Raw genomic sequence first — 26,576 nt, forward strand, 5'->3', positions numbered from 1 at the left:
AAGAGATTTGTTCTCCCAGAGGAGCGCGCGTGCCGCTGAACGCACTTAGCTTGCACACAGATATCAAAAGCAAGGAAAGGAAGACATGCAGGCAGGCGCGCACACAACAAACCTCTCTGGTAGACAAGACAAGATAACCCCCTCCTACATTAAGTATTTAGTGCTTTCTGCCTTTTTTTTTTTTCCCCCCCATCCCGCTTTTGAAAATTACCTTCCTTGCTTGCTTGTCATGTAAACAGAATACATGATGCCTTGAGTGGCGTTTCCAGGATGTTTATCCTTGTGATGGCGTGTTTTATGAATGCACCCCTGCACCAAAACACTGACTGTTCACATATCGGGCCATGCATTATTCAAAGGCTTTACTTGGGCGATATTATAATAAGGCCTTATGGTAGCAGTGTTCATGCTTGGAGGTGGAAGTGTTGTGCAATTGGTTTACAGTAGATTTTATCGCTCCAGTGCCACTAGAAGGCGGGAAAAAGGAAATCTGGGAAGGAAGAGAGAGGGGGAAAAACCACTTTATCTGCCCGTGTCCCGGGGGCCGTGTGCGTGGGGTGTCTCATAATGATCGAACGAGGATCGATGCGGGATAAGCCCCTCTGAAAAACCCAGCGTGAGCCTAACAGGCCGCACACAGCCACATACGTGCAGAGCACACGCACACAGCCTAAAGGTTAAACTGTCATCTTTAATAGGATGTGCTTTCTAGGCAGGGTTGTAACTTATTTTGGTGCCATTTGGAAGGGGAAAAAAAGCGCTCAGAGAACATAAGTTACACACAGGCTTATTTTTCTGAAGACATTATATGGCTCTCACAATTTTTTTACATATTTTTTTTTTTTTACATGAAAGGCTTTCAAGCGCCCCTTCACATAATATTTTCACAATGTCTGGACGGCGGCTGAATTTAGCAATGTAAGCAGAATGTTTCATTCCTGCCTGGTCGCATGTTGTGGCCGCAACATTGGGGATATCTGCACAATCCAATGAGAAGTTATTCTGCCTTGACAAAAATAATATTGCTCAGTAATGTAACATTATTGTGGTAGTAGAACCACACGCCATCCTACAGTGTCTATTACCTTATTTAGCCAATAACCCAAATTAGACTAGCTCTGAGTAGAATGTAGACCTCCACCAAGCCCAAACTGTGGACAAAAGTACATGAGAATTGGAGAGCACTACATCTCTCCATGTGTATATTAGTTAGCGTGCTACATCCTGTTTCAGGATGACATAAAATGCTACAAATAAACTGACTGTGCCATTTTGCTTATAGGGTGGACTACAATGTACTGTATGCCATTGTAACTTATAGAATAGTAAAAATTGGGAAATCTGCACCGAAATATAATTGATTCCTCCCCTCGAAAATGGCTTTTATGCATAAAGTTTGTTGATAGTATGTCACGGTGTCTTCTCTCTACAATCTCATTGTTGCCTTTTGTTGCTCTTTTGTCTCTTATTGAATGTCCCTCACATTTACCTGCTTATTTTGTCATGCAGTTCACAGCATGAAGAAAACGGAGGCTCGCATCCCTTGTACGGCCACGGCGTGTGCAAGTGGCCCGGCTGCGAGAGCATCTGTGAGGACTTTGGACAGTTTTTGAAGTAAGATTAGGACAACTATATGTGTCTGTGAAAGCTGACATAACTATTTTTATGTAAAAGATAGCAAAAGAGCCTTTCAAAATACTGCGCACCCCAGCTTTTCTCGAGAGGATATGTTCCAGACTCACCCGTCCGTGATAGGTGAAAATCAGCGATATAAAGAGACCATTCAATCATTTTTTTGGAATGGTCTTATTTAAACACATCTTTCAGTCCGCTAGCTTAATGCTTATTCTAAATGTTGTGATGCTATAACCCTTTAAGCGACAGGTCTCAGTAAATAGATTATCTATCTGTCTGTCTTACACACAAGGTGCCACTGTACAGTATTCTTAAATACCTGTTCTCCCTCTCTGACTTGCTCAGTTCTCCAAATAGGAGGCAAGGTGTGCTCACTTCAAGCTGTTTCTCAGTCCAAGTCGACAGTTACTGTAAAAATTGAACACGAACATTTTCAACCAAACCATATAATTTCATCCATCCATCCGGATGCGGCACAACCTGGTACTACGCTGAAGGCGTACGTCTCTAAATTCAGACTTGCCTAATTAGAGTACAAACACATAAAAAAACACAGTTGCTTAAAAATATGTGGTAAAGCGGCGGCGCAAACGATGAACAGGGATATAGCGGGGATTTCACCGTCGCCACTTTGACCTTGCCGACAGCTCGTTGACAGGGTTTAGCTCGAGCAACTCTGGACTCAGCCATTCGTGATCCATAACAAATCTCCTACGCGGCGTGGAAGCGCCTGATAGGCTTGTGGAGGAAGTCGTCAAAAGGCTAATGGCAACTCGCACGGCCGCACACTCGCCTCCACAACAAAGGCCCGCCATTCAGTTGTTGTCACGGTGCACGGCAGCGGAGCGAATGAACTCTTCATGCTCCATCAACAATTTAGTTAATTAGCTCATTTGTAATTGGTCGGCTTTGTTGCCAGGATGTCAGTGAGGGGACATCAAAGGAGTGAAGGTGTTTGCGGCGCCAACGATTACAGGTTATCACGCCGCCACTCACCCGCTCTCTCTCACTCAGAGAAGAAAAGCCGGGGAAGGCTTTCATTTGAATATTCTAATTAGATTTGTAATTAACTGTGAAATAACGATCTGGCTTGTATTTTCCGACGGGCTATAATCGTCCACGTGGATAGAGTCCTGAGATTGTTGTGACTTGTTTTTGTTTTGTTTTTTTTCCCCGAGTTGCAGAAAGCTAAATAACTCATCCATCTTGTGAATTAACCGTAATCAACCCAGCGTTTAGTGAGCGAAACAGCCAGACAGAATATTAAGCCGCATTTTCACGCGCTATCAGCTCATCTTGTGAACCTTAATTGACACCGTTGCATGGGAATGAATCAGAGGTGAATGTAAATGACAACAGCAGCCTGACAAGTGTGTTTGCTTATCCCCTGTGGACTATGCGCCACATATAACAGACAATATCCATTTTCCTGACATCCATAGGCATCATGTATCACTTGAGCCCGTTTGTGCGGTCCTGTGCAGGTAGAGGAGTTTGCGTTACAGCTTGGGAACTGATGCACACATGACGAGGCAAGCTTGTGTCGGATTATCACGTCCCCCCCCCCCAATATCTTTGCATCACCTCGGTACGCTCACATAAAGATGGTCTGTATGCTCTAAAGATATTGTGGAGGTAGCTTAGCGGGTTATTTAGTAGACACTGTGTGGGGAAAAAAACATCAGGTCAGAGACTGGAATAAGCTTGCAAAGTGATGCGGGAGGGGAAGCAAGGCAGGAAGTAGAAAGGTTGGCTGAGAGGTTTTTTTTTGTTTTGTTACAAATGCTTTCCACAACATCGCCTCCAACAAAACAGAACAGCGTCTCGCTTCACTTCTCCACCCAGCACACACACTTAAGCACCCCTGCGAGTCAGAGGCTGGCTCTTTTACTGTAACCCAGCCGACACATGAAAACAGACGCCAACAAAGAAAGCGGGCTCGTCACTGGAACAAAGATGGCTGCTCGGCGGCGTGCCTCGGAGCGGTGATTGTCGGTGTCACTGGGAGGCCTTTCATGTTGCCGGAGATGCCAGTTGACTACACACAAGCAGCGTTTAAACAGGGTTACATAAAGCGGGTGTCAGATTTAGATGACAGTTTCTATGTTGCGAGCTGGGTGTGGGTTACGGGTGTGAGGAGGAGGAACTATGAGGCGGGGAGTGGGCGGGGGTGTGGGGGTGGGTTGTAATCGCTCGCTGTTGGCGTTCCGCTCAGTGGCTGTGACACGTTTAGTCATCTTTTGTTGTGTTGCGCTGGGGAAACTTGTCGCCATCAGCATTTAATAGCTCCTCTGTGTTCTTTTAAGCGCTCTCACCTGGAAAAGGTAGCTGCGAGGTGGCTAGCGTGCTGAATTGGCTCTTTGAAGTGCAAAATGAGATAATATCCTTGGATTTGTGTTGTGTCGACGTTAGGGCTGGGCGACATGGCAAAAAAAAAAAAAAAAAATTATCACAATTTATTTTCATATGGTCTGATCTCCATTAGTATCACAATTTTTTTTTTTTTTTTAACTTTTTGAAACTGCCAGTTTTAAAACATGTCCACTGAAAACTTAAGAAGCTGGAGAGTAGTTCAACATTTTATTTACACCTTTTGGTAACAACACTCCTCATAGTCAATATTTCAAACAATAACCTTAACGTTATATTAGCATACTAAGCCAACAAGGCAAATAAAAAAAAAATGCATATACAGTAATCCCTCGTGTATCGTGTGGGTTAGGTTCTGGACCATATCCACATTAGGTGAAATCCGCGAAGTCGCGACCACAGACTTTTTTTTATTATTTATACTTATACTTTAAAACTGTATAAACGTCCCCAGCGTCTTCTTAATCATCCCCACACTCCTCTTTTTGACCTCTACCATACTCTTCGAAACACTTTCTATACTTTTAAACACCTTTTAAACTCAAACATTCAGTCAGGCACTGTAGTACTGTACACTATGTACATTTAAGTATTTATTTTACCACAAAGAAAATACAGTACACACTTACATCACAACTAAATAGGCGAACCGCGATATTGCGAGGGAACAATTTCCACCCAACCGTGCAACAAATGCAAAAAAATATAACACAACAGTGTACTAGTTTACAGTCCTGAATACAGTCAAACAGTCAAAAGATAAACAAATTGCCCCTTCATGGATAATGAAAGACATCTTGGAACATTACCATTCTCCACTTACGATGCTACAGTACATACCCTGTTAGCATTATTGCTACTTTCAAATGTGCATCATCTTTAGCAACACTATAGATTAGTTAGTTCTGTCATGTTAAAATAAAACACCAGAATATACATACTGTACCTTGCACATTAATTGCATTGCTCCACATCGCTTTGGAGACACCGCCAAACAACTGACGTTGAGGGACTTCTCTTGTCAAACTAGTTTCGAAAGTGGAGCAGGAAAAGGATGACTGATTGGCTGTTGTCACACATTCCCGCTGAGTAAATAGGCTCGCAGCTGATCACCGTGATCGACATGAAATTTACCGCAATCATATCATCGCCCTGCCCTAGTTGACGTGTTACCCGCATGCAAGTTTTGCTGATGAAATGCGCACACATACACACACTTGACTCGTCCACTCTGTCACCACTCAATGCCCTTATTACTGGGACTGACGTTGAAATGGCAAGCTCGGCCCGCTAACCTGGTGTCTCTAACCCGCTGCTAATTAAACCCACAAGGCTGCAGCCAAGTGTCTCTATATAATACACACACACATACACATAGTGTAGGCAGTGAGGCTGCCCTCCCTCCCTCCCCCGTACCCCCTTGATAGTTGAGCTTCCCCTCTACCCTTCCACATGTCTGCTGCACTGTGACAAGACCTTTAAAACGGAGGGCATTACTTATGCATCACCACCACGGGGAGAGTGTCTGTGTGCCGTATGTGCGCATGCATGCATGTGTACATATGCTACGCGGGTGTTTTGCTCGTTCTCGGGCGTCTGCGCACCGCACAGGATGTGGATGTTTGTGTGTAGTTTCGGTGTGAAACAGACAATTAGCCTAGAAGCATCATCCATACATGCCGCCTTTTGTAAATTTATTACTGGGCCCGGAGTGGACACTGATGGCCCCATACGTATACATACTGAATACCGTAATTTCTCGTGTATAATGTGCATATTTTCACCCCCCAAAATTGTCATTTTCTCCTATACCTTTGTATAATACACACTACTGACTTTTGACAAAGACTTTCACATTTTATCAATGTATGCCGCCATCTAGTGGTTATGAAAATGCTGTACACTTTCATTCCACTATGCCACCGCCCCCTAGAGGTTATGAAAAAGGTGTAGACTATACTTTCATTCCAATATGACGGGTACATATGACTGCATATATGTACAATTGTGCTCAGAAGTTTACATACCCAGGGAGAATTTGTGAACTATTTTTTTATTTATACATATTTTTTTAATACGACTGATGACTGAACAACAACCATAATTAATTTCTTTATGGTTATGTTTTGTTTAATGATAATGCTTTTCTGAAATGCTTAACGGTTTAATTTGAATCCCATTAAAATAAAATTAAATGTGTTTTGCCTGGTCCTTCATGTTTTCCCAAAAGAATTGTACTAAATCCTGCCTGGGTAATCAAACATGAGCATATGAGCTGTGTGTTTCTCATTTACTAAGTAAAAGTAGGGCTGTGAATTTCAAAATAAGACGAAAGTATTTGAAAAAACTAACAAAATACAGAGAATACTTAATGTTTTGATCATATGGGTAGAAGCAAAATCATGCATTGTAAAAATGCATTATACATAGGTAGAAGGGTTTTCCCGAATTTTGAGGTCAACTTTGGGGGTGTGCATTATACACGAGAAATTACGGTATATAGTTGTGGGGAGGGGGGGCTATGAGATGTTTTGGAGATGAGAGAGGATGCCATTAAAAAATGAGGTGGGAAAATAACCCTCATACCTCCTCGTTTTTTTAATCCTCATTTACTATTTGCTAAAGTGCTCGATTCCCATGTTGGTTTTGCTCTCTTAAAACCAAAAACAAAGTCCATCACATATTTTTGTTACCATTTCCAATTTTGTGGCCGTGACCACAGTTTCTGTCTGTGTCCCCCCTGCCCCTCCCCGCCATTATTCTCTCCGTCTTGTGGAATTATTAATGCACAGTATGACAAGCTGTCATTTGTATATTTCATAAAAGTAGTAATCGACTCACTAACTGGCCAGTAGCAGAAGGTGTGTGTTTTGAATCATTGGCAAAGATGTGTACAGGCTGAATGTAAAAAAAAACAAAACAAAACTTAATAGAGATCCCCTCCCGCCCGCGCCCCTTTTCTTTTTGTAATGAGGAATCTTTGGGGACGGCTAGCAGCGTGCTCGGTGCTTTTGAAGCAGCTGTAATTCATGACACGCGCCATACATCAAGTGCATAAGATAGCATTATGGGCAGTGAAATGAAAAGGGTATTTGCAACATTAGTTCCCTCATCCTGCGAGGGACGTGATTAAATGATTAATGAAATGCCCCCTCTTCTGCATGCACATCCCGAAACAGCAATTAGGCGCGGGGCTGCAGAAACACGGCGCTTCTTCCCACCCCTCACTCCTTCATCCCATAGCGTACACCTCCTTTTTTTTCTCCCAAATGCTACCTTATTCTCGCTTGCTACTGAAACATTTCTGAACAGGATGGCTCGGTGGGGACCGTTTGTGTGTGCAAGTTCAGGACGAACTGTACTGTAAATGACCATCGAACGCTCCGCAAGTGAACCTATCATTACTGCAGATAAAGTGGCAGCTTTGGCATTTGCGACGCATCCCTCCTCAAAGCTTGCTTTGTGGGTTTGTCACCAATGATCATTTGGATAGAGGCTCATTAGCCGCAAATCACAACCCCTAAAATCGTTTTTTGTTTTTGTTGTTTTTTTGTTTTTCTCTATATTCGTGCGCTTTGCATTTGCGCTTTTGGGGGGGATTAAGAGTCTGTCTCGATGAAGCTTTTGTAGTCTACATCGAGACAAAAACCCTCATTGACTGTTCTAGCTGTCTGGCTGTCTCTTTCTTCTAATGAGGCGAACACAGCAGATAGGTTTAATGCCATTTGGAGGAGATGCTTTTGTGCGTCAAAATGTTGCCGGTGTTAAATTGTGTGTATTGTTTTGCATAAACGAGGAGACAAAGGCGACGCGCTGAGCCAGCTCCTTTTCCGGCGCAGTTGAAAGGCCGACCGAAGTTAGCCATCTCAACTGGTGCGGTTCCATTGTCATGTTAAACATGGCGCCACACGCCGTCATGTTGCTTCTAATTACCTCGGTTCAGTGTGGAACAATGGCGCCCTAATGGAATCCTATAGATAATTCTCCCACTATAGAAATTTACACAAAATCACATTGATGGTGATACTGATGTGGTGCTTAAAAAGTGAATCTGTTCACCTGCAGGCACCTAAACAACGAGCACGCCCTGGATGATCGGAGCACAGCCCAGTGTCGGGTGCAGATGCAGGTTGTACAGCAGCTGGAAATCCAAGTAAGTTCTCTCAAGAAACTCTGCATTGTCAGTTTTTGTGGACTAATTACGCCGTCACGACTCGCGATTTGTCAAACGAGGCCACGGCGAGGTCTCCCGCAAAAGCAGGACCTGCTGAATTAAACAAAGCCACCAAACAATGGGATCCTCAGGCCTTGCAGCGAAAGCCATTATGGCTCTTTTAATTGAATTAAGCGTGTGCTTTATTTTCCCCGCTTTGCTTTTTTCTTTCCAATTAATAGCGAGCGCGTCTCTCCCAGTCTGCCGTGTTAATTAACTGCACTTTGCACCTGAAGAACGCTCAAAAGGAGGGAACTATTTTCAGTAGGTGGAGTGTGACCTTATTAAGAAGTCATGCTGGCTAGATAATGAGAGCGCTGATTGAGCGACATTATTGCTCAGCACCGCTGACATCTGCTCGTCTTCCTATTTTGAAACAAGTGGGTATATTCAAATAGACACGTCGGCATAATTGTCGCTACGCTTCCTTTTTTAGCGAGTCATATCGGGTCTGTGTTTACAGAGGCAAAATTGAAGCACACAAAGAAAAGAAGAGCTACTTTGGGTGTGTGTCGGAGAACTGGTCCTCGGAGAACTGGTCCTCAAAAGTGCATAGCTCAGACAACTGGTCCTTGGAAAGTTGGACAACTGGTCCTCGCAATAAATGTCCCTACTAGCTTATTTTTTTTAGAACCAGGGTTAGGATTAAGGACCAGTTTACCACCCAGGGTATCCACTTTTGAGGACCAGTTGTCCGAGGACCATGCATTCCTACAATCATTCTGGGGATGTTTTGCTGCATCCAGCAGAGGATGTCTTGAATCCGTGCAGGGTCCAGACTATCTCAAGACTGTCGAGGCATTCTTGAGTGCTTCCCAATGTCAGTAAATTTGGTCGTGGGTCCTCCAACAGGATAAAGACCAAAACCACTTTGCTAAAAACAATCAAGAATGTCTAAGAACTAAACATTATATACTATTCTGAAGTGGCATTCTGTTCCGTCCTCTAATCGAAACCCTATTGAGCATCTGTGGGAGGAAATTTGTTGACATGGTAGACCAGTATAGCCAACAGAGATAAGGAATTATGCTATTAGTTGTCTAATATTGACTTTTCTGTTTTGTTGTCCTGTATGAAACAGAGCTGTGTGACCAATTACTTGTTGTCTCTATTCCATTGCCCTGCATAACACTCTTTTCTTTTCTTTTTTTCTTTCTTTTTTTTTTCTCTCTCCCCCTCAAGAGCCTTCGCTGCTAATGAGGACCAGCTCTCTATTATATGTGTGTGGGTTTCCTCGGGTCCCTGTCACTCCTGCGCGTGCATTAAATTGATGATAGTCCGTGAAGGCTCGGGGCCACTAACTGGACCCGGAGAGGCGGGTCCATCTCAAGCCATGTTTAGAAGGACACCCTTTACCTCTTGCAAGCTGCGGGCTGTGCCTCCATCCCCTTAGCAGTGTCCGCGGGACTTTGAGCTCACACTCAAGACCACCATTACTCGCCCGGCCGCCTCATTACCGTCAGGGCTTCGCTGACCTAAATTCTGCTATTGACAAAAAGATGAAACTCCGTTTGCTTTTCCCTAACCTGTCGACAGCAGCGCCCCCCCCCCCTCCCCCCTTTGCATGTTTCTTTACTTTTGGATTAAATTCCCTTTTCTTCTCTGTCTTTAACAGCTTTCGAAAGAACGCGAGCGTCTTCAGGCCATGATGACCCACTTGCACATGCGGCCCTCCGAACCCAAGTCATCTCCCAAACCAGTGAGTGCATATTGCTTTGTAAACACACCGGCGATGAACAACTCTTTTGAGTGACAGGCACAGATGAAGACATAATGGGATTTGTATCACCTGCTTCTCATGGGAGGGCGACAAGTTTGGAAGTGTATTAGATGGCCAAAGGATCGCGGAGAGCTCGGCTAAAACGTTGGGGGGGGGTCATTTTTCCTTGATAGATATAATAGCCAAAACAATCTGTTGGCTGGATGATTGAGCCACTCGCACTCAGACGCTGTCATTTTAGCAACAAACAGCTGAAAATTATAGCTGAGGATTGGTATTGAATGCTGATATAAACACACAATTGTGGCTAAAATTGATCCCACAGGGACTGACTCTACATAGCCATTTAACATAGTGTATTTATTTCCCAAATATCGTCAGCCTCCAATTTTATACCTATTGAAATGTTGGCGTGCATGCAGGCTGCTTAGTAACCGCCTACTTTCAATGGAATTGAATGAAGATAACCACGCGATAGCATAATCATCCCATAATTCCATCAGGAATCAAACTCTCCTTTTATTATTCCATCGCTCTCACACTTGTCTTCAGAACTGCAGCAGAACGGTTCCATGTCATCCAATGACGACTCTGGTGCTTCTAATCCGCGCTTGAATACGAATGAATGATGTTAATGAAGTATTGCGTTACATAAAGCGCACATGAAAGAGCAGCTAATTGCATTTGATTGTGTTGAAGAAAGGGGTGGGAGTGGGGGGTGTAAGTGCATTCCGACAGAATTCGTAAATGAACATTTAGGAGCGCCCTCATTTGAAGGCTTCCCTCATCTTTGAGGGTAAGTATCATCATCAAAATCGCAGTAAGGAGATATTGGTGTTTTCCCACTTCATTTTTCAACTGTTTTGGTTAAGATAAAGTGGAGAAACACTTGACACAGCTGTAGACAGTCATGCTAGTACCTAGGCTAATACTAACACAACTTGATGTGTCCAGCTTGGTCTGCTAATATTTTTAGATTGCCAAAGTAGTTTGTCGAGGTTTGAGGGAGATGATGATATTCTCCTCATCACAAGACCTTACACCCTCTAAATGTTTTTAAAGCACATCAAGTGGTTATATTATGCATCTTCAAATGTAAATTATTGGCACTGCAAAGGTTTGAGCTCATTGGCTGGACTTTGCAGATAAGTGTCAGTTTGAATCAATAAAAATCCCTTAACTTCTTTCCTTCTGTGCTCATTACAGTCAAGTGGACATTTAATTAGCAACGTATCAAGAGGCCCAACAGCGACCCAGAGTATTTCCAAGTTGACATTTTATCCTATTTATCAACACAAATGGGCCCACCGATACCTTCTCACACCATCGTCCCCTCCTCCCTCCCATCTTTTAAGTCAGTGCCAAACTCCCAGCCGCGAATGCATCCGTACTTGTCGACTCACAATTAAGGCAATTTGGTTTGAATATGTAACAATGTCATTACCATTCACGAGCTGAAATTAGCAACACGACTGAAAGGTCAGTTCGGCGTTTTTCCACTCTGCTGGAGCCTCTCACATGAGATTTGGAGCGGGGGGGGGCAGAGATGGACAATTAGTGAAGACGCAACGAGTGGAGCTGTGTCTGGAGTGGCCTCATGCTTTTCGGTGAGTGACATATGAGGTAACTAAGTCACACTTTGTTAATGTAACCAAGTTTAGGGAGGAGATCGCCACTCAGATTTAGTCAACTTCAAGGAAGTAGCCCTTTTTCGTCCCCCCGAGATGCCCTGAACAACCAGACGGGCTTTTGAATAAACATCCTCTTACATCGCAAATGTGCAGGGGGATCTTTCTATCTGCTGAATAGAGAGATAAAGCAAGATGGGGCCCGATAACACGGAGGCTGATCGTTGGCTAATCTCGAACAGCGTGCTCTAATTAGAAATCACATGATACAATTTGGCGGTTGTAATTAGCCGCGATGGGCTGGCTCCTTTCCACGAGCCTTGTTAGAGGAAACACACAGCTGTGTCAGGGAGGGCGGAGGTAGCGCATACACGAGGTTCTCCGAGACCGCCGCGGAATGACTCTGCATGTTGAGTGTAGTAGAAAACGTCAAAATGTTAAAGCCTTGGATTACATCACTCCTTTTATATCACTTCCACTGTTGTTGTTTTGTTTTATTTAGTTCTTTTTGTAGTCAGAAATTGGCTAAAATTTAAAATTGATTCATAATGACTTTTTTCCATACCTTTGAAGTGGAGGTGCAGTTTACGGTATATCCTGAGGCCGCTGCCGATTCTATGTGGAAGAGTAACATTATGCTAATCTTAATTTTTATTTTATTTTGTACGGAATCCTATTATATTCTTGCATTGGCCTCAGTAACGACACTGTCTTCATTCCAGCTCAACTTGGTGTCCAGCGCTACCATGTCAAAAAACCTGCCCTCGGCGTCGCCCCCTAACTTACCGCAGACGCCCACCACGCCCACGGCACCCATCACCCCTATGGCGGCCATGCCCCAGGTACCCTCGGTGCTAGGCGGCGCCAACGTGCCCAGCATGGGAGCCATGCGGCGACGCCACTCGGACAAATACTCAATGCCTCTGTCGTCGGGTAGGTCCAACTACACAGCATACTCATTGTGGTATTATACTTTTCCCCCTACATTTATATGAATAGTCTTCGATAAGAAGCTGCTATATGGGTCATTTTCATAGAATTTGATCAATAACAGTATAACAACAACAAATGACAGTTTTCTTATGGCACTTGGTTTCAAATGGGTAAATGTCTCCCACGTTGAAACAACCTCACTTAATCCTATTTTCAAGAAGTTATTGATGATATAAAGTTTTAGGCATCGTAAAGGCAATCCTTATTGACAGAGCAAATGGTGGTGGCCAATTGAAATACGCTTGTTTTTATAACGGTAAAGACAAAAGTACATAACGGTAAAGACATAAACGGCTTCATAAAAATCATGTGAGTTGCCCGATTTACATGTTGACCTTCAAACTCTGCGGCTACAAGCGCATAAATGATCCTAACTACTCATCAAACCCATTACAAACTTGTCTTTATACAATCGTAATAACGGTAAAGACATGCAATAGTTCCGACGCTTTCACAAATTCAGACATATTCATTCATATCTCAGAAATAGCACCATTTATTTTGCTGTCTGAATTTGAGCTCTGAAGACACTAAGATGCATTTGTTAGTTTTCATGGCTACGGCTTATTAAGCAATAGGAGAAAAATCCTATATATCCAAAAATGTCAATAGCATCTTCAGAAAACATGTTGTGAATCATGAAACTTCATGAGGAACACATAACGGTAAATACATTTTGGCATTAGAAGATTTTGTTTGGAGAATTATTTTTTTTTTTTTTTTCTTCGAAACAATTATTTCCATTTGAATGATAATGGCCAACTACTCATATCAGTATAATTAATTGATTTTTCAAAAGGAAATTCAGTGGGTCATGTCTTGACCGTTATTGATCAAATTCAATGAAAATGGCCCATATCATGATGGTGCAGAGGAATAACACACACACGGCCGCGCAGAGTGAGACGTCTGCTGGCTTGATAAAAAGCAAGCCCATGTTTAATCACATGATATGTAAATAGACAGGAAACCTTCACTGCACATAAATATTACACGAGTGTTAATTAAGTTCAAATAATGGCCAAGTAAATACAATATTTATTGCATTAGGACGTTTCCCACTTTTGCATTTTAAATGCTCTGCCTTTGATGTTTGTATTTACTCAATGTGTTTAGTGTGAAGTCACATCAATTATTCAGCGTCGGGCTAACGAACTGCACGGATCTCATTTTATGGATTTATTAGTGTTTAAGATCTCTCACGAGAGACATTAATTAAAAATGCATTTTGTTAGACATGGAAAATGCTGATTTGATGTGCCCCCCCCCCCCCCCCCCCCCCCCCCCCCCCCCCCCCCTCCCTTTCTCTCCCTCTTATTTCCACCCCCTCCCCTCAGCCCCTCCTTTTAATTTGATGAAAGCGTGAGCCAATGCAATACCTGGAGGAATAAAAATTTACCAATTATTTCAGGTGGTGACACAGTATTTATTTTTCCAGAGATTGCCCCAAACTACGAGTTTTATAAGAACGCAGATGTCAGACCGCCGTTTACTTATGCAACCCTCATAAGACAGGTGAGTGGGAAATAAATTAACTTTAGCTGATTAGATTCAAATTAATTGCGGCATGAATCACGGCAGCTCTCTTTCTCCCCACTCTCAATCTGTGCGTGTGTGTGGCGTGGCATCTCGTTAGTAAAGTATTATTTGATGTCATCTCATTCCAGGCTATTATGGACTCGTCCGACATGCAGTTAACGCTTAATGAAATCTACAGCTGGTTCACGCGCACGTTTGCCTATTTCAGACGCAATGCTGCGACTTGGAAGGTAGGTTTGGACCCCCCCACTTATATAGCAAACATACTTTCTCCTCTTCCATCCCAATGACAACATCTCTCAATATCTTTTTTTTTTTTTTTTTTTTTTTCCTATTGGGCACAATTAATAGCGGAAGGCTTGGCGTGGAGAGGGCTTCGACGCACTAATTATACAGCAGCCACTCCATCATCAGCACCTTTTGTTGAGCGAGACACCCACTCCACCCCCTTCTTCCCCTCCCACCTACTCCTCAAGCCGCCTTCCCTCTGCATATCATTGATTAATTAGGAAGAAAGATGGCCGTCAAGCAGGAGGGTTGGGCGGCGTGGAGGTCAAACATGCACGAGCATCGTGCGGGTGAAGAAATGGCCTGTCATGGAGGGGGAACTCTTTATTTACCGACACAATAGGACCCATTTGTATATGTGTCGCTGCAACTTTTTTGTACTGTCTCCGTGTACAAACATTTTAATTCTATATATATATATATATATATATATATATATATACATATGTCTTCCTGCATCAGCATGCAGGACGTAACGTCGCGTGAGATAAAGTGAATTAATTGGGATTTGGGATGCAAATTAGCGCGTGTGAGGGAGGGACGGCGCCGCGTAATAACGTCGTCGGCGTGAGTGTGTGACGCACATTTTACTGTGTTTCCGGATGGACAAAAGCGGCCTAATTCCAACTATTTCCCGCACTATAACCAAGGTCATCCATTTACGTGTGCAGTTTCCCCTTTTTGTAAGCATTAGCTTGATGGCCTTTCCTTTGATTAATGGAGAGAATTTGTTTAGGAAAAAAGAAAGGAATGAAAGGTAGTTTAATATCTGCCTTTCTCCTGCCCCCCACACACACATCCCACTCTTCGTCTCCTCTCATCCAGAAGCTTATTAGTTCTAACTATATAGCATGCATAATAAAACTGCTCATTTGCTCATTAATATTAAAATTATCATATTCAGAGCCATGGGCATTAAGATCAATCAAATCCAGGGATTTTCAGGTCAGATACGAGATCTGCTTATGAGTTTTTTTTTTTTTTTTTTTTTTTTTTTTTTTTTTTTTTTTTTTTTTTTTTTTTTTTTTTTTTTTTTTTCTCCTGAATCCTTTTTTTTTTCTTGGAGAAAGCATACAACACCAAGCTGAGGGAGATGATAAATATTAGAGGCAGGGATATTAAAGCTTATTGTTTGAGTCTGATGCATGTTTTAATTATGGTCATAATATTTTCATGTGCTTTATAGTTAATGAAATCATCTCATCGGACTTGTGTAGTCATTTACAATATGGCTTTGATAGTGAAAAGATAAACAGATGAAGACACACACACACACACACACATACGGTGACATCTCCTGATGACCATCTTATGCTGTCATATTTCAAACAGCCTGTCCATTAAGAGCAAGAGAGGGTTACTGACATCACCATTATCAAGACCGGCATTACCACTTCTGTCAGCACCATAAGCCATTCGCTATGCTGATTACCTCCTTTTAGCCTACTTACTCTGATTGATATGTACTGTGTGCCGGACTTGTAAGAGCATTCGCTTTCACTCGTTTCGCTTCTTTTATTGCTAATTAAATCAATGGAGCGTGAATGTTCAGAATTCCTTCAAAAACGCACACGGGGGGGGGGGGGGGGGGGGGAAAAAAATCATTGTGGGGCTAATGAGTGAACGCTGTCTTCTGCTGTCTTCTTCTGACCTGCAGAATGCCGTGCGCCACAACCTGAGCCTGCACAAGTGCTTTGTACGCGTGGAGAACGTGAAAGGCGCCGTTTGGACGGTGGACGAGGTGGAGTACCAGAAACGCCGATCGCAGAAGATCACAGGGTACGAGCGATGACCGAACACAAGAGGAGGGATTCAATTCTCAAGAGCTTTTAGACCAGGGCTCACCAACATTTTTGAAAAGGAATTACGAAAATCTGCGGATAATTGACACTCTTTAAAATTACATTGGGGAAAAAAAACAAACATTTTAAACCCCCAAAAATTCATGAATAAGCAGGGATAAAGCGCCAATAACCGTTTTGGGGGTTAATTTCGCCCCAAAAAAGGGAAAAAAATAGAAGAAGAAAAAAACGCGATAGGTGACTTCGCGGGTGCCGAGTATGCGGGGGTCCACTATGTTAATAATTTCTCATAATAATTATCCAAAATCACTTCAGAAGGTGGGAATCATACAGTATATATCAATAGGTAACACTTTATTTTTATAGAGCTGTGTGTTTACAATATCAAATCGTCACTTGGGCAACATTCGTAGGTAATCACAATGTCTCATCATTAGTGAGCTGTTTTTAGAATAGGCCCCACGCTACTTATGTGGTCCTGCGGGGGCTACCACCATGTTGATGACGCCTGTTTTAGACCCTAGATGGACAAAAGTATGAGGACACACATCTTGGGCTTCTCCATTGAAGCTTAATTATTCAGTTTACCAGTTTTTACTGTTTCATCATGCCACCAAAACCTTTGAGTTGAACTAGAACATAGGATAAATGAAGAGAAAATACCACGAACCTACTCCTGAATCTTGGAGAAAGTTTTCCAAAAAAAAAAGAGCTCCTAAGCATAGCCTCATTCAACATAAGCATATATATACAGTATATCACATGGGTGCTTTAAGTCTATCTGCAAACTGTCAAGTGTGTCATCTTGTTATTTGACCACTATTTCCCGCCTACCTCTCCAGAAGCCCATCACTCGTCAAGAACCTGCCCTCCAATCTGGGATATGGATCGGCACTAAACGCCAGCCTACAGGTAGGGACCGAACCAGATGACCACCTGAGAAACGGAGCGGGCAGCCCTCTTGCATGCAGCCACTTGAGATTGATAGGCTCCGTGTGCAAATGCAAGGGCATGCGCATTAATATTTATCCAGGCTGTCATAAATGATTTGGCTGCATTGTGTACGTCAGGTAGGTTCTCATTGCAAAAAAAAAAAAAAAACTTTAAAAATTTAATCGCAGCATATAACTTTAATGCTCGGCAGGCGAAAGTGTCAGCGAGTTTTTATTATTTGGAGGTAAAGTTTTCAAGGGTACGAGGGCGTCTGGGTGGCAACTGGAAGTACACTTGTCACTTCCTGCTACAATCTGTGTATCATTTATTCATCTTGCTTCCTATCACCGTTTTTAACCTTCAATCTGATCAAACCAGCTCATTGTCTACCTTCTGGTGTCCAAAGTCAGTTACAATCAGTTTCACATTTTTTATTGGCTCTCACCACCCTCATTCGAAGGTTATGAGAAAAGGTCAAAATGTTTAAAAGACTGCACACGACTTTTCAAAATTGAAAATAAAGCGTAACTATAGTTAAATGTTACAAGACATGAAACTTTTTATTTTCATTTTGAATAAAGTCATGAAAAATGTTCACTTTTTTATTTAAAATTGTAAATAAATTTGAATGTTAAAAAATATAACACTATTTTTAAAAAATGATTTTAAGTTGACTGTTAACAGACATCACGCATTGTAAAACTAGATATCACACAAATCCTAATTGGAGTCCGACCAATTAATCGGCTGGCCTATTAGCCCTTTTCAAAACGTCAAAATTCGTCCAATTTATTAATTTTTTTGCCAATTTTTGCCGAACATTTTTTTTCAAATGAACACAACATACGACACAGATAATAACATTAAAAAAAGATTGTCAAAAACAATCTGTTGAGTTTTCTCTTTTATTGTAAAATAGTCAAAATGTTCTGCGTGTAATACATCTTTATTGTTGTAAGCGTCAAGGGACCAAAACATATTTTGTTATTCATACTATCGAATTTTTATTTTGCCAAATATCGGAATCGGCATCAGTCTAAAAAAAATCGATTATTGGTCGGGCCTTAATACTAATTCCCTTTTGCTTTGTCACAGCTAACTGAGAAGGTGAAGTGGACTGCCCTCTTCCTTCCATTTTATTGTATGCATCAGTTTAAAACGTTTTGGACATCCCTGGTCTAACTATTCTCTGGTGGTCCGTAGGCTGCCCTGGCAGAGACCACCCTGCCTCTGTTGGGGACCCCGGGCCTATTGAACAGCGGTTCGCTGGGCGGCTGCCACGGCCTCCTGGGCGGCGACCCGTCCGGACTGATGGGCGGAAGTCCGCCCGGGCTGCTGGGCGGCAGCCCGCCGGGCCTCCTCGGCATCAGTCCCCCTGGCACCCTGAGCTGTAGCCCCCCCACCCTGTTGCAGTCCGCCCTCGACGACCTCAACGGCTCGCTGGACCACCTGGACACCAACGGACACGGCAGCCCCGGGTACTCCCCACTGGGTCACATGTAGGTTGTGCACACTCGCCCCACCCCTTCGTCTTCACCCTTTTCATTCACGCCGGCCATTTTTACACATGATAAAAAGTGCAAATCGGTTCCTAAACTCCCCATTTTCCACGATCCATAACAGCCGCCGTGTAGACTGACAGCCATCAAGGAGAGCTCCTGCTTTTAATGGTCCAATTATTGTAGAATTTGCACGGCGTACACTCACACTTGGCACATTTTTATGAGTTTAAAAGGCTGTCTGGGAATGTAAGACGTGTTTAACCACCCACCTTGTGTCCTTGTGCCCTTTGTTAGTTTAATTGCCTGATATTTAACCCACGGTACCACTGCTTTTTTTTATGATGTCAAGACCCTGGGGCAAGGTTACATTTATCATTTTTTGCCCCCGCCATCATCTTTCGCATGCGAGCCCCACACTTGGGTATCGTCGATAAATGTTTGACTCCGCCACTGTGTGCATTGTTGCAGTTTTGCTGCCTATTCATATTCGGCAACAGGGAAAATCGTTATTTGAAAACAAGTCTCGCCCCTCCTCTTTAATGGAGCTGAGAGGGAGAAAAGAAACTTTTGTTTTCCAATTCACATGACAGAAAATGCGCTTGGATACACACATGGACACACACATAATGCTCATGCAATGTCCATCAGTGCTCACTGGCAAAGACACATGGCACTCTCTAAGCATGTAATGGACAAAAGATGCACTTTCCGAGTATGTCTAAGAAGGGAGCGCTTGTTTCGTCCCACCAGACGTCCATACATGAATCTGTCCGGACATGTTTACTCCCTCCACTCTGAAATGGGGTGTTAAGTGGGCCAAATCTACTGCCGTTCCCCACTCCCCGAGGTCATTTAACTTTTAATAACAGCATGGAATTGATGTATTTTTTCATACTTTTCTCCCGCACCGACTGCCTCGACACCGACATGAGATGCCACGTCCCTCCGTTATATACTACCACGAGAACCTCAAAATGGAAGAAATGTGTTTTCGCCGCCGTCTCTTCCAGGATTTCTTTTAAATAATAGAGTGGCCTCTAGCGCTAAACTAAATAGTACATCACCTCTTAAAGGCCTTTCTCAGGAGAGGACACCCTGGTCTGACAATGAGACGAACCTCTGCTTTCCCTTTAGCGCGTAAAGGTTCACGCGATCTACTATACCGCTAACCAGATGGCCCCGGGACATGCCTGCTGTGTGTGTGAGCAATACACTCATCATGTACACCCTAAGGGATTTGCTTAAACCAGCAGCGCCGCTTAACATTCAGCAACTTGAGCTCTCAAAATGCTAACTTTAAATCAAAGTTCTCTTCACCACGCCTCTTCTCTATATTTGGCCTGTGTATAAATGCGGCATTTAATGGTAACATTTCAGTTCTATTGATATTTTGGAAAACTTTATTTACTCTGGAGGACTTTAGGGAGCTATTTATTTATTTTATTTATTTTTTCATTTACCTTTGTAAGACATGCCGCTGAGCCTTCGGACCTCCCTGCACTTTTTGTTATAATTTTAAAAACAAAAATGTTTTTAAAATGTAACATTAAAAAAAAAAAAAAAATTAAATGTTGCCAATCTGAACAGCTGTTTAATACGCATACGCAATGCTTAAAGGCATTTAAATGAAGTGCAAAATTTTCACGCCAACATTTTCCTTTTTACTGTAAATGAATATCAGCTCCAAATGTCAGTTATTGGCCTCCTTGACGACTAATAATCGGTATCGGCCCTGAATAAATCGGTGTATCTCTGGCAAGCGCATGTTAAAGAGCGTTTGTGGCACCGTTCTGCACTGGTGATCCAGATGATGCCTTTAAGAGCAGTTGGATCATCCATTTTTACACAAAAATAGACAATATTTATATTTATAATAGACATTTTTTTTTGTCCTTCTTGTTTTTGATTGGCAACCCTGCTATGACATTACATATACATGGCCCGACCGATATGGATTTTTTGATATTTTTTTTGATATAATAACCGATTAAGCGTCCGATTAAATTAAGAAATATATCATGAACGAAATAACTTATTTTTTTGGTCCCCTAATGCTTACCACAATAAAGATAGGAATTACAGGCAGAACATTTGATTGTTGTAAAGTTCTTTGTCCTTTAGTGCTTGTTGAACTTTACAACAGAGAGAAAGAATTGGTGAAAATCAGCTGATTTTTGTGTGTGCGTTTGTTTGAATGTACGTATATTTGTCTTTTGCTGTAATGTGTTCATGTATAAAAAATAAATAAATAAATCAGCCGTTCGGTAGGGCCCTAAAATAGAATCCTTAACAGTTTGAAACAACAAAATGTTGAATGTAGATTACAGATACATGTGTGCTTCTTTCATTAGCTCTCGCAACATCAGCCTGCTCCGGCATCGGAATATTAATTTCCAGTGTTTGCCTTTGAATATTTCAAGTCATCTGTACCTTTTACAGTTCTTTTCAAATTCAAAATGGCAATCCACCCGTCCTTCAGCCCCTCCTTAGCAGCGACGAGGGCAGCCCAGGAGAGAGGCTATGAGACGAGTCCTAATGTACTCCTGCTTGATGAGCCCTCCCCCCCTCCCCACTTTCCCTCCTCACCTCCTCTGTTCGAGTCTGGGGGATTTTCTGACGCATCCGATGTGTCAGAAATAATTAGGTTTTGTCAGATTTATCATGGTGGCATAAAACCCTCTCCCCGACTCAGGCCTCAGATCATGTTCTGCCTTGTTTGTGCGTGACAGCATTATTATTTTTGTTAGGCGACCAACACTCAGCTGTTTGTCGCGCGCTCCTCGAGCCCGCGCCGCCGCCGCCGCCGCTTATCGAGCCGAGATGTTTATCCATTTGGAGTTAAAAACATGTATCATGGCGTCCGAGCCAACTGCCAGGGCTGAAGTTGATTAATGGCAGAACCTCGCCGCCGCTTCTTTTTTTTTTTTCCCCTCTTGAGGAGCGACACGCGCAGCCCCTGCATATTAAGAAGCGGCTGCGTTTTCTATTAACTAGATAAAAAAGCCTCTCCTCTGCCTTTGCTCCGGGGGGCTTAGAGATGAGAAATTCTCCATTATTTATCATGTGGCCTGTGTTTTTTTTTCCATCCCCCTTCTTTCCACTCCTCCCTCCCTTTTCATGTATTTCAACCTGGTGTCATCAGTAAACTTTTAAATGCCAAACATGTCTGAGGCATCCCAGCCCATCGGCCGTGCTGTCCGTGTTCTTCCTTACAGTCGACGCGGGGCATCATGTCAAATTAGCGTTTGGCGAAATAACACGCTTGCACGCCGGATGATGCATGTCACAGCCTTCCCGTGTTTATCAAGCGCATGCCTACGAGAAAGACGGTGGACAGACAACTGGTCCTTGGAAACGTGGACAACGGGTTTTCACAATAATTTTAACAACGTACCTTTTTTTAACAATTTTAACAACTAACATTTAGAAGAAAAAAACAGACCATAAATTGCGAACAAATCTATCTGTATGAAAAAAAATAACAAAACAATTTACCCCACTTTTGTATTTTTTTGTATTTATTTTTTATTTTTTTTTACAAATCACAGAAATTTGGGTTACGGTTAGTTCGTTATTGGAAAATTACCTTACTTATGATATACGAATACCTTGAAAGCGAAAATAACTTAAAAATACAACGTTTAAATTTACAACCTGACATTTCATAAAGATTTATGTAACCATGATGTAAATTACAAAGTTTCTTTAGATCCTACCCGAGGATCAGTTGTCCTAGGTATACACTTTTCAGGTCCAGTTGTCCAAGGACCAGTCGTCCCACAATTGATAAAAGACGGGCGGAAAAAACGTGATTGCCAATGTGGTTGTTCCAGGCCGCCCGTGCACGTCAAGGAGGAGCCTCCTAACATGGACGACGACGACTGTCCCATGTCACTGGTGACGACGGCCAATCACAGTCCAGAGCTGGATGACGACCGGGAGCTGGAGGAAGGGAACTTATCGGAAGACCTAGAGTGATTTCCTTTTTTCTATCCCTTAGTCTTTATTTCTTTTCCTCCAAGGCCAGACTTCGAACAGAACCACTTCACAAAGTTCACGCAAACTGCCACCCACTCTCCTTTTGTTTCTCCCTCCCTTTCTCTCTCTCTCCTTCTCACCACTGGGACTATTTATTGAGCATGCATCCGGACGCTCCAAAGGAACTCTCTGGTGCAGCCCTTTGGGATCGCTAACACTTACATGTCAGGCATGAGATGCCTGCGAAAAAAAAACAAAAAACAAATGTATTTGATCCAAGATGGCGTGGCTACAAAGGATGATGGACTCATGGATGGATGGATATAAGGAGGGAGGACATAAATGAGCGAAATTCCATCTGCCAAAAAGGAAGAAAATAGGACCATTTCGTTTGTGAATAAGCAGAGCCACAGTAGTTGTTGATGTCTAGAGACAATTGCTGGTTCAAATCAAGTCCGTTGTTTCTCTGCTTGTATGTCGCTACAATTTGTTTTTCCACTTTTTTGTCTTTTGTTGAATTCAAAACTCTTTCCACGTATCATCTTCGACACCACCAACTGTAAATGCCATTCCCAAAGTTCTGAATTGTTGCAGTCAAAAGTAAGGGATACAAATTGAAATGTCACTCTGTAAAGCACCATACCAACTGAACATCCTGTCCATCCTTAACCTCCACCTTCTGAAAGCTTTGTCTACCTGCAAGCAGTCAAAGGCAACAGCTAGAAACCAAAGCCCATGCTAGCTTATTGACAGAAGACGCCAAACTCAGCTACTTTGACCAAGAAGAAGCTTTCGTTCCGCAAAAACTACCTTCGACTAACCTCTGGGATTATTTCCTTTTAAGGCCTCCTGAAAAACGCTCCATGGAGATCTTCTAGCACGTGTACCGCAGGTTTCAAACGTATTAAAAACGAATACAAAAGCTGCAGGCCAGAGAGGAGCTAAATATCAAAGTGGATCATGACCAAAACAAGAAACGTGTGGAGAAGTGCAGATTCATTTTGTTTGACATCGTGCTCTTTTTTTTTTTTTTTATTGTTGTTTTTAATTTAACCAGGCTGGTGAATATGTCATGTTCTAAATGGCACTGTCACGTCACGACTGAAACCACCGACGAACCAAACATGACAAAAATATCTAGCAAAGCCAAATAGTATTCAAGTGGAAATGGGTGTGGCATGGTTACCACAAAAAGAGCAACATACTACCACTTCTACTAATAATAATATTAAAATAATAATAATAATAGCCATGTCAGAAAGGTGAAAGGGAACCTTTTTTAGGTTATGTTTGCTATCCATCTCGTCTACAGTATATCTAGCTGGATGGATGGATGCCCTTACATTTTGTCCCGCGGAAATTGTTGTTGCTTTAATTAAAACACTCATTTCTGTTGTCAGGAAACCAAAGTTACACAAAATTCTGCCTCCGCGTGTATGGGATTTTTTTTTTTTTTTTTTTTTTTTTTGTGATCTCATGAGAATTTTAGTAGGATTTGGTACAAAATTTACGACACCATGTTACAAACGTTGAATTATTATTATTATTATTATGATTTAACAATTAATGATTGTCCAACATAGTATCTTGCTTTTGTATCAAGTTTTAGTGCGATTTTCTACAGAATTCTCATGAGATGATGGTACGTGAACATAGAACCAGAGTTTGCAATCTGCTAGCATATCGATTAAAAAAATAAATAAAATAAAAAAATAAATAAAAAAAAGCTGGGGATAAACGCATGCTGTCAAAGAAACCGGCACAATGACGTGTCAGCCTGCCACAACCAAAGCGGATACAAGCTGCAAACCAACCAACCAAGCATTTAGCTTTGAGAACCAACCAGAACGCACGCGCTAGTTCCACGTGGCGAGAGGCCTAGTAACTTGAGTCAACAGGACTTTCTTAATAATCTTACCACACCAAATAAAAGGGATGTTATGTCTTTAAAAAACAACAACAAAAAGGTTCTCCCACTTGTTCCCAAAAACAATTTAAAAAAAAAAAAAAAAAAAAAAAAAAAAAGGCTTTGGAGAAAAAAATAAAAGCTTCTACCTCTACTCATTCCGAACAATGACCACAGATCGCACGAGAGCTCTTAGTTACACTTTCCCCACGTTTACATTCCCCCCCCCCCCCCCCCCCCCAGCGCGTCAAGATATGGAAGATTTGCATTGTAATAGGTTGTCCTCAAACATTTGTAGAGTGCTGATGTATAGATTACCTGTAAGGGAATATTGTGTTTTAAACATGCATGTCAAACAAAACAAAAAAAAAATGTATCATTTGGTGGACAGAACAAGAGTTCATAATGACAAATAGTGGAATCGTGGAGAGGATGGCCTAGGTATACATATAACAATGCATAGGAATGCATTACCTCAGAGTTTGGGGAGGGTCAGCCACAGAATGCATATTACCTGTAGATTTGCATGGGTTTTGTATAAATTAAGTTAAAAAAAATAAATAAAAATTAAAAAAAAATCTTAAAAAAGTCTAAAATAGTTGCTTGCACATAATACCAGAAAGACCTCCAGAAGTTGCTCATCCACTAGATTTTAGGATTGTCTGGATTTTCTGGGGTTAATTTTGTCTGTATTTTGATAATTGTGCATACTTATGTAAAGAAAAATAATAATAATGTCGGTGGACCCATACATTGACCTGACTTTTTTCTAAAGACGTAAAATCCCAATCTGTGTTTCTTTTACCGGAATTTTTACCGTTTCACTCTCAATGCTCGCAAAGAGTAGCAAACCTGCATTTTTCTGCATCTGCTTTGCATAGCTGTAAGGCTTTAAACCTAATGTGTGTATTTATTGCTTGTACCTCTGTGCATATTTTATGAAGCATTATGTCCGGCAGTTGAGTCATGTATCCTTTCTACTGCTATCCTTCTCTAATAATTCGGAGTATGATCCGCCTATGTATGAGATAAATTGGGACTGTAGCTAACATATGTTTGTCATTGGTGAGGAAAAAAAAAAAAAAGTTTTTTTTTTTTTTTTCTTTCTTGACGAGATTCAGCTACTTTTTTGATACTTTTCATGACTGTGTACTGTGTCCATATAAAAAGGTTCTCTGACGTTAGAAGGTCATGGTGGAGAATTGTAACGTCATTATTTTCTGTATTTCATGGCATTTCACTGCTGAATAAAATAAAGGACCAAAACTTGGGAATTTAAAAAGCAACCTTGACTACCTCCACCATCACGGACTGTTTCATTTATTGACTTTCTTCTTCCGACCTCGTACGCATTTATCTTTTATTCTGCAAAGGAATGCAAATTTGCACAATGTTCCAGGAGACATGTACTGTACTTCAGGGACAGTTAAAGATTAATGGACATGTTACAAGGCTTTGTTCAGGTTTACAACACCCCAAGTCTTGTTTAGAGGAGTGGGACAAACTACTTAATTACCACCAGACGCTAAAAATAAATGAGAAAAGTGGTTAAGTTGATGAATAAAATTGTAATATTATCAAGAAAAATCTCATGGCCTTGTGCGAATATAGTAGAAAAATTACTTCAAAAAATCTATTCAGGAAAAAGAATAATTGCGAATAAAAACACATTATTTTTTTCAAGAAAAATCTGAATCCTATGAAAATGTATGATATGCATTTTCATAGGATTCTGACTTTTCGGGGGGGGGGGGGGGGAAGTTGAGAATTAGCTTGTAATAGAGAAAAAAAACTATTTTCAAGCCAAGTCAATGTTACGTGAGTGAAGTTGGAGGAGGTTTTATTTGTTTCAAGGAAAAACATGTCAAGATCTGACAAGAATCAAGTATTATGAATGTCATGAGTGTAAAGTTCTAATATAAGGGAGTATAAAGGCAGTCTGAAATCAGAATAGCATGCTATCAGTGCAGTAACTTGCGCATTGAGGACGACAGGAGATAATAGATAACAGTAATAGTCGTTGTTTCCCCAGAGTAGAAAGAATATATTCCTGTGAGTGTTATTGTACG

The 26,576-nt window shown here is 41.8% G+C and overlaps 1 protein-coding gene across 3 annotated transcripts in view; it reads left to right on the forward strand.

Annotated features, from left to right (window-relative positions):
- Positions 1-24,742, forward strand: part of foxp2 (forkhead box P2) — a 97,205-nt gene extending 72,463 nt beyond the window's left edge. For 2 of the 3 annotated variants that reach the window (XM_061667601.1, XM_061667604.1), the window contains 10 exons: positions 1,510-1,614; positions 8,071-8,158; positions 9,834-9,917; positions 12,289-12,499; positions 13,971-14,074; positions 14,227-14,328; positions 16,044-16,165; positions 17,031-17,100; positions 18,325-18,620; positions 22,457-24,742. In XM_061667601.1, coding sequence (XP_061523585.1) covers positions 1,510-1,614; positions 8,071-8,158; positions 9,834-9,917; positions 12,289-12,499; positions 13,971-14,074; positions 14,227-14,328; positions 16,044-16,165; positions 17,031-17,100; positions 18,325-18,620; positions 22,457-22,601 — 1,327 coding nt within the window. In that variant the 3' untranslated portion in view covers positions 22,602-24,742. The remainder of the gene's footprint in view (positions 1-1,509; positions 1,615-8,070; positions 8,159-9,833; positions 9,918-12,288; positions 12,500-13,970; positions 14,075-14,226; positions 14,329-16,043; positions 16,166-17,030; positions 17,101-18,324; positions 18,621-22,456) is intronic. The other variant, XM_061667603.1, reaches the window with a different exon arrangement.
- The last annotated feature ends 1,834 nt before the right edge of the window (positions 24,743-26,576 follow it).

This window comes from Phycodurus eques, chromosome 22 (assembly GCF_024500275.1).
Source record: "Phycodurus eques isolate BA_2022a chromosome 22, UOR_Pequ_1.1, whole genome shotgun sequence".
In the NCBI taxonomy this organism is placed as follows: domain Eukaryota; kingdom Metazoa; phylum Chordata; class Actinopteri; order Syngnathiformes; family Syngnathidae; genus Phycodurus; species Phycodurus eques.